We start from the raw sequence: 8,593 nt of genomic DNA, 5'->3' as shown, positions 1-8,593 counted from the left end.
ATTTCCGTTTTGTAAAGGCGTATTTTTTCGAATGGTTTAAAATCTATTCGTGAGCTACTGTAACCCTGTAACCATGACTGTAACAGCTTAAGATTATATATATATGTATCCTTGCTGCTTGCGGTAGACAAATCAATCCCGTTGTAAACGCAATAGCTTGTTTGTGTACCACATTTTAGTTTAAACGTTAGTGTTACCCCACTTCAGTGCGTCTCGAAGAAAAGGCTGTTTGGCGCGCGCGCACTGGCGGCTCGTTTTTGACGTGCAGGGATCCCGAAAACTATGCCAGAAAAGCCGATGATGGACGATTTAGACGAGCAGTATATTCTACTCGAGACAATAGGTTCAGGTAGGTGACCTGCATGCTCTACCAAATACTTGATTTGTTACGCGCGCTAGTGTGGGCATCCTCACAGGGTGTGCATGAACGATCTTGCTTTGCAGGCGGTTTCGCTAAGGTGAAGCTTGGCCTCCACATCCTGACAGGCGAGAAAGTTGCTGTAAAGATAATGGACAAACGTTCTCTTGGCGTGAGTATCCTTTAAAGGGCTGCAGTGTTTCGAGAATATTCTGAAACGTGTGGTTTACAACGTCATGATGTAGGAGGACTTACCACGAGTGAAGCTGGAGATAACAGCGCTGAAGGATCTCAGTCATCAAAACATCTGCAAACTTTACCAAGTGATTGAGACAAGCAGCAAGATATACCTTGTTCTGGAGGTGAGGCTTTCCGGAAAATCCTTATGGGGGGGGGGATCTAGAGAAAAGTCACTCAGGCCAGATTATAGATCCGATGCAGGTAATTTGATACCCAAGTGCAATCTGAGTGTTGTCCTCTTTTTCACTCGCTTTGCTTCTACAGCAGTTCCGTATTTTTTTAAATGCGATTAGCGTTCTTTGAGAACTTAACCAAGTTTGCTGCCTGTCAATCCTCGGCTAACCTCTCTCACACCGAATTTGGTCACTGTAATTCATGATCTAATGGGTAGAGCATCGGGCTGCTTTGTTAAAGGAATTGAGTTTGAAACCCACTGTCGGGTCAAGCTGGGTATGTGACACTGGCCATGTGCTGCTCTTCAATGAACCTCTTTCAATCCAACTTGGGTGACTGGTCATGTGACACGGCATGTGTTGCCCTTCAGTGAACCTCTTTTATGCCAACTTGGGCCACTGTGTATGTGCTGTTCCTCAAAAAAACTTCTTTGACACCAACCTGGGCGACCGGGTGTGTGGTGCTCTTCATATTAATCATCATGCCCTATAAAAACACATAATAAATTACACACCCGTCATAAGAGAGATTGTTAATCGCATTAACGTCGCCACTCATCTCCAAAGGACGGATGCGCTGCCAGTTTCTTCATTTTATTTTTTGCTAGCATATGCTTTCCAGATTAATGTGACAGCGTTTGTGAAATTGCACAAATTTAGTGCTTAATTCGCTATATAATTTTCATGTGCAAACATTTGTGTGTGTGTGTGCACGTGCAAGATCACTTCACTTATTTTTGTTTCTCTGCTGAAAATGGGTGTGCTTGCTAACGCCATCAGAAAGGAAGAGTGCTTAAATGTGGCATGCTACATATTTTAAAATCACTAATAGGATTACAAGGTATTTTGAACTTGTAAGGTACTGTTCAGTTCAACAGTGTGCAAGTGTCGCTGTGTTATGTAATCACAAGCTTTCATGAAAGGGATAGGGATTACTTCAACATACATGAAGCTTATTTCAAAACGTGTATAACCTAAACTTGTCAGAAAATGTGCTTTCAAATTTTTTTCCGTGCAGCTTGTATTTTTAATTTATTTTTTAGCTGAAACAGGAACAAGGTCTTTTTCGGATACTGTGTTAATCAACTGTGTATTTGTAGGAATGTGTGAAGACTTGCTGTTCAAATACATTTCATTTCTGTAACTTTCCCATAGTGGTTAACAGCTAAGATGCTCCACTACCTATCACTAGTGCCATGATTTCAACGCTTGCATGAAGATCTCTTATTCATAGGTGTTGAGGCGCGTAAGTGTGCATGTGTTGAGATTCTTGCACCGATTAAAAAAATGTGGGCAGGGGCAGTGGAAACCTAGGGCGGTGGAAATTTATCTTGAGTCCTGAAGCTGTGCATTGCCTTTTAAGATATAGGTACATCTTGTCAGTCAAATAGATACATATGTCTTAGCTGATAACTTGAATTACTGAATTATTCACATGACACACAGTTCACATTTTTCTCCCAGTATTGCCCTGGAGGCGAGCTCTTTGACTACATTGTTGAAAAGGAGCGGCTAAGTGAAGGGGAGGCAAGACATTTCTTCAGGCAGATAGTCTCGGCTGTGGCATACATTCATTCCCAGGGATATGCACACCGAGATCTTAAACCGGTGAGTGTTCTATTGTATCTTGACCAAGTAGCTCTCAAATAATAATAGATGAATTACTAGCTTTTTATTTAAACTCTTGCTACTCGGAATGACACTTTCCTTTATGCCTGAAAACAAACATAACAGCATTGCTGTCATTGACTGCACTTGTTACCAGAGAAATACAATACTGGTGCTGTGGTTAGGCAAGCATGGTATTGTCCATGCATGTACAAAACAAGGCTTGCTGGTGTGTGCATGGAAACTAAAGAAACATGCAGGGACAGATAAATGGATTAACTTTAACACAAACAAAAGGTGAATGAGAGGGGAAGATGCATGGCACAGAGATCAGTATGAGTCAGCCCACCTGTGTTACACATGGGAAGGTGCAGAAAAAACTGAAAAAGAAAAGGAAGACAGGAGATAAATGCTGACCAATGGATAAATTAAAAGCTGTTGGCACACACATTTTATTTATATTTTTTGTAATGCAGTGCAAAAGCTGCCACTTTTATGAATTGCGCACATTTCATAAATTTCATTGGCCTTGTAGCCCTAATTGCTCAAGATGGCAGTCATTTGCTGTGCATTGCAACCACAAATTATTTTTGGGTGCTGCTGGCCCAGATGTACTATGGCTTCCTGCTGCTGTGCGTTTGTGGGCTGCTAGGAGCTCGTGCAGCACTACAGTCAACGATAGGCAAAAAATGCAGTGGCAAAGGCCCCTCATAGGGGATATATGTACATGCACCAGCAGATCACCTCGTCTGATTCTACCTTTCCGTCCTTCTTGGTACCCATATCCCTGCCCTTGCCTTCCTCAAATGCTTCCATGTCGTAAGCCTTCTTGCTTTGGTAGGAGTCTTTTGTGATGTGCAAGTGATATCCGTGTCTGTGAAGGGATCAACCCAGCCATTCACTATGCACCTGCTCTTTGGGGCAGAGGTCAGAAAGATTCCTGTCCTAATCTCTTTTCAACCATATAATTCAAAGAGAAATCTTGTCATGCATAGAAATGTAGCAGAACTCTACACTGTAAACAAATACGATTTCCTCGCAAAGAAAACTTCTTAGTTAAAGAAAAATTTGTCCTTCCGATTCCTGTGATGCATCTTTTTGCACAATGCCATGCTGGAGTTGGCACACATTTTGAATTGGACAATTTGAAGGATGTTAAAATTCCTATGCATTGCATTAATTTATGCTTCGAGTCATGGTCACTGCATCAACAGCTAGCTAGCCCCCCCCAAAAAAGGAAGTGCCAAATTTGATGCCACAATTTTTTTACCTGGTGTTTTTGTCATCCAAGATAATAGTGCTGCACTTTCTGCTTATGGAAAATAATTTACGATGTTTGAGGTTTTAGCAGGTATACCTTGCTGCGACCGTTAATATGTGCAACACGGGCCAGGGCTCTCAAACAAAAATGTGCTTTAATTCCATGCTACTGTCATCAGATGATTATTTTTTACAATTCAATTTAAGGTAACAATTAACTTCTGGTATGCCTTCTCTGGCCTCACTGTCCGTCACTTTGTGGGGTTGACTAGTGTCATTATTGAAGTGTACGTGTGTATTTGTGTACGTCAGCATAACTCTATGCCGGCTTTACCATTCTTTTGCATATAGGAAAACCTCCTCCTGGATGAGAACCACAACCTGAAGCTGATTGATTTTGGACTTTGTGCAAGGCCTAAGGTACAAACAAAGCCCACATGTACATAGCGTTTTGAGCAGCCAAGTTCATTTTCTTTCACTGTATTTTTCTGCATGCTGGATACAAGTTTGTTTATGTCTAGCACTATTATGTGAGCACATCTTAACCTCTGATTTCTGCTAGGTTGAGGAGAGTACATGTGCACTGCAGCATCATTTAATTTACTTCTTTTATTTGTAGACAATTACTGGGAAGTCTGCCTTTGTCTCTGGCTTCTTTTGCCTTTTGCAAGGCAAAATTTTCAGAAATCTCTCTAGCAAGGAATTGTCCACGGTTGTATAGTTTACTTGGAATGTCAGTCCTAGCCTAAGCTTAGTGAGGCTAGACACATGCTAAATTTTGCATGGCTTCACTTGGGTCTGCCCTAATTTGACCTGTACTTCACATGCTTTTCGTTGGTTTCACATGATTGGTTCTTAGGTTGGGTGCACTATGGCACTTTTCTAGTAATGCCTGAATACAGCCAGAAAGACGAGTTATGTTTAAGCAGCCAGGGCTACATGGCATCTTATGTTTGCAACTTTTGTGTTCCGACATTGCCACAGGCAAGCTACCTCAAGCCCTCACAGGTGATCATCTTGCTAGCGGAAAAGCGCTATGCCTCTTGCGTTGGCTGTCGAGGAAAGGCTGGTCGTAACTCAACATTGGCAGTAAAATTTTACTTCTAGTGTGAATGAGCAACCACATATCTCATAAAAAGTGGAAAGGCCATCACTTTCATCACCTGAGTGAATCAGCTCTTGTGCATTGACATCCCACTCAGTGACATTTGTGCAAAGCAAGACAGGAGTTAATATTTGTCCCAACTTAGACCTGTCTTTAAAAAAAAAGAAAAGCATACCTGCCAACTCCTCAATTTTCCATAAAGTTCATGAATTTGGGCTTGCTTTTTATGATTTGCCGAATGTTGCGTCAAGTTTTACAAAAATAAATACTGTTTGCAAAACGTTTCCCTCATTGGTCTCCTAACATTCCATTGACGGAAAGTCTTCCCATGGTAAAAAGGTGCAAGAGGGGTAGGGGTGCTTACTTCAAGCAAGTTTATATGTACAAGTTCTCAAAGCAGGTGAAATCGGCAACACCAAGATCTCTGAAGTCACTGTGATCTAAAACCAATGTGTTGCTTGTCAGTATTTGCTGTGCCAAGTTTGTTGCTGCTTGTGTGCTGCATCTGAAGAAAAATATCAAAGTGCGCATGCATCTGTGAAAAGGTGTGTGCTCAGGGTAAGCTTTAAAAAAAAAAAAATGCATGCTATTCACTCCTCCTCCCTTGGTATTCTGTCTGCAGGATTTTACAAATGTTAAATTTCACAGGTTGGTAGGTATGAAAAAATTCTAGCACTTATGTTTCACTGTGGCAGCAGGAGTAATGGGTTCTGCATTTTTGAAGTGGATTGTGCATAATTGTGAATAAAGTGGCCTACTGTATGCTTTCCACATAGCAGCACTATTTTTTTTTGTTAACAATAATTTTGCTTATTATTATTAATTTTACACTGAGCATATTTTTATAATGCTTAGCATTTGCTTTTCACTGGATTGGAGATGCCGGTGAATGATAAGTGAATTTTGCTGCAACTAGCTGTCAGTCAACTGAGTTGTTTGTAAATGAGAAACAAATGGTTTCAATAGTCTAGTGTATCATGAGAATGACAGTAATGAAACAAGGGAACAGCACATTGCGACATGCAGTTAGAGTGTCGTGTTCGTTGAAGGAGAGAAGCGTGTTGCCACGTGGTACTGTACACTGTTCTTAAAGGATACAAACATGGCGAGACTGGCAAAATATGCTTCTCCGCAAAATGCGTCCTCAAAACTTTAGATTACGTGACCTCCAGCACTAGGTGCATGGGAAGACGGCACATGGGAAGCCACCAGCCCTCTAGGCTTGCCCAGTTAGTCTTTGCACCCGCCGCAGATTACTTCCAAGATAGGGTGTGTGGTTCTCGTATCGCTGACAGCCATGCACAGCCAAGCAGGAGAAGGAGACGCGCTCCCCCCCCCCCTCTTTCTTGAGAGCGCGCTAGAAGACTGCACGCATCAAGCCACCATCCTTCTTGGCTCACCCTCACATGCTTTTCCTCGCACCTACAGGGCACGAGAGGATCCAATTGTACTTGCACTATATATGAAACATGATAGTGAGAGAGTCTTGCGTTTAGTACTAGTATACTTGTGTTTATGAGATGCTGCTCCACTTAGGTTGCAGCTCTCCGTCGCACGGCACACGATTTGCAAGGTGCATTCTTGAGTTGAGCAACCACATGTAATTCAACCAGTTGACCATCTGCACTCGCATCAGTTTGCATTTGTTGCCTCAGTATTATTGCTGCGGGGGGAAATTTTGTTCTATTGAAATCGTGTAGAAACACACTTCGTCAAATTGGGGTTCAAAATACATAGCGTTCTATGGGCAAGAAGTTATAAAGAGTTAAAACTTCGTTATATCAAGAATTTTGTTATATTAAAGTTTGTTATGTCAAGGTTTAACTGTATTTACACATTCTAGTCTGAGCATATTACATGTGGAAAAAGGTGCCTCAAAACCAGTGCATGCTTAAATATAACTGTTATGGTACTGTTATATCAATTTTGTGGGCTTTTTAAATGAAAAACATTTTTCTCCCTTATCATCACAGGGGGGAATGACCACAAACTTGGAGACATGCTGTGGGAGCCCTGCATATGCTGCGCCTGAGTTAGTCATGGGCCAAGAGTACATTGGGTCCATGGTGAGAGCTCATCAATTGCATTTTCACTGGAAGCAGTTCGCCCTCCATTTTTTTAAAATGCATAAGCATCTCTATGCTTACCCAATGAGAAAGCATCTCGGCCAAGTTTTTCAGTCGTGTGCGGTGTGTAGAGCTCGCAAGCGGGGTGTGAAGTTGCCTTTTTCTCTCAAACCCTCTCTTTTCAGCAGAAGCCTGCTTCTCACTTTTTTTCTGGATGCTTTATTTCGTATTATTGCAGTTTCCCATATGCGGCTGCTATTGGCTATAGCTGACACTAATTAAGAAGGGTGTTTGGATCAATGTGCTTCTTCGTACTGTTAGTACATGTGTATATTTATTGGCGCAGTTTAATAAATGGGCTGAAGTAAGCGAAAATGTACTTTTGAATTCGATAATACTTACGCACTTCCGGAAGAAGCCGACTACCGTCTGCTCATGCTCAGCCACGGCCGCCAGCGTAGGAATTAAATTTTGGCCACCCTGCTTATCGGCGTCGTAGTCGTCTAGTCTCGCATAATTTCGACTAATATTGAACTAGCCTATAACCACGTGAAACTTAAGGTCAGACCGCATGCATGCTTGCCAGCATGCGTTCACTCCTGGCCGCTCCTGGTAGACGCCTTGGCACACTTCGCATCGTATTTAGCTATTGGTAGCGCTTTGAAGCGCGCAAGTTTGATATGGCTACTATCCGTCGGTCAAGCTAGTACAGGACAAAGCCATTCTGCACCACGCAGCGCGGCCAGACTGGAGCATATGAGCGTGAGCGGGCACTCAAGCACTGTCGTGTATAAAGCAAACGCTGTGCATATGCCCTGCAGTTGCATGTAGCTGTGGTCTGCTATGTAGCGTAGATACCACCACCGCTGCGGGGTGCCGCGATGAGTCTGCTGGCTGAAGCCCTGTGGCTCACTGAGGGCAACTGCGTTTGACTTACGTTTGGCGCGTTGTATGCGCCAAAATCTGAAGTAGTGGCATCTACGTGAACTTCGAAAATTAAATTTGAACTGCGTGCCACGGTGACGTTCAGTAGGCAGAGCGTTGGGGGCACCCCCCACTCCACCGTAACCTTCGCAGTGTAAGTCATTGAAATAGGAACGGAAGCACCGCTAACGCAATGTTTAATTGCCAATAACTCTGCTTCTGCTGAATGCATTGGAAGTACTTGTTGCGGCAAAGTATTTCTGAAATAGTCTAATTAAACTCCGAATGCATTTCTCGACTTCAAGAAAAAGTGGTTCAGGGCCCCTTTAACGTGTCCCCAACCAACGTGGAAGTAAATTGAAACTAGGGGGGTTTCGAATGATTAAGGCAAAACAGTGGTGTACGCTCAACCAATATTTACTATTATTACTAAGCACTGGGCACTAGGATTATTACTGAGCACTAGGTGGGGTGATGTGCACTTCTTAAATGATAGAATAGTGGTGATGAAGCTCATGGCGCATCCTCCTCGTGCTGCCTGCCGGCCCCAGGCATGGGACGCTTTGTGAGATTGCGTGCTGGCGCTGTATGCCAGAATAAATGGGTGCATGTGCGCCCCACAAAATCAAGGCCTCAGTAGACATTCACCAAGTGAATGAAATTCATGGTACAGCTCTTGTACTAGTGTAAACAAAGCCAGGTTAGCAAGACCAGGTTGAGTAATCCCACCTTGCCTGTGTAACTCAGAAATACTGTATTTACTTGATTGTAATGCGAGTTTTTTTCCAGACTTGTACTGCCTGAAGTCGATCCTCGCGTTACAATCGAATACCGAAATTGAAGTTGTCTAAAAAGTGCA

The 8,593-nt window shown here is 42.8% G+C and overlaps 1 protein-coding gene across 1 annotated transcript in view; it reads left to right on the top strand.

The window, feature by feature from the left end:
- Positions 1–23: 23 nt before the first annotated feature.
- LOC119438181 (maternal embryonic leucine zipper kinase) overlaps positions 24–8,593 on the top strand; it is a 123,751-nt gene continuing 115,181 nt past the window's right edge. Inside the window, exons 1-6 of the mRNA XM_037704768.2 lie at positions 24–349; positions 445–530; positions 604–720; positions 2,236–2,379; positions 3,991–4,059; positions 6,718–6,810. Of these exons, the coding sequence (XP_037560696.1) occupies positions 283–349; positions 445–530; positions 604–720; positions 2,236–2,379; positions 3,991–4,059; positions 6,718–6,810 (576 nt within the window). The 5' untranslated portion in view covers positions 24–282. The remainder of the gene's footprint in view (positions 350–444; positions 531–603; positions 721–2,235; positions 2,380–3,990; positions 4,060–6,717; positions 6,811–8,593) is intronic.

This window comes from Dermacentor silvarum, chromosome 1 (genome assembly GCF_013339745.2).
Source record: "Dermacentor silvarum isolate Dsil-2018 chromosome 1, BIME_Dsil_1.4, whole genome shotgun sequence".
Lineage (NCBI taxonomy): Eukaryota > Metazoa > Arthropoda > Arachnida > Ixodida > Ixodidae > Dermacentor > Dermacentor silvarum.
This window is presented reverse-complemented; position numbering and strand designations above follow the sequence as displayed.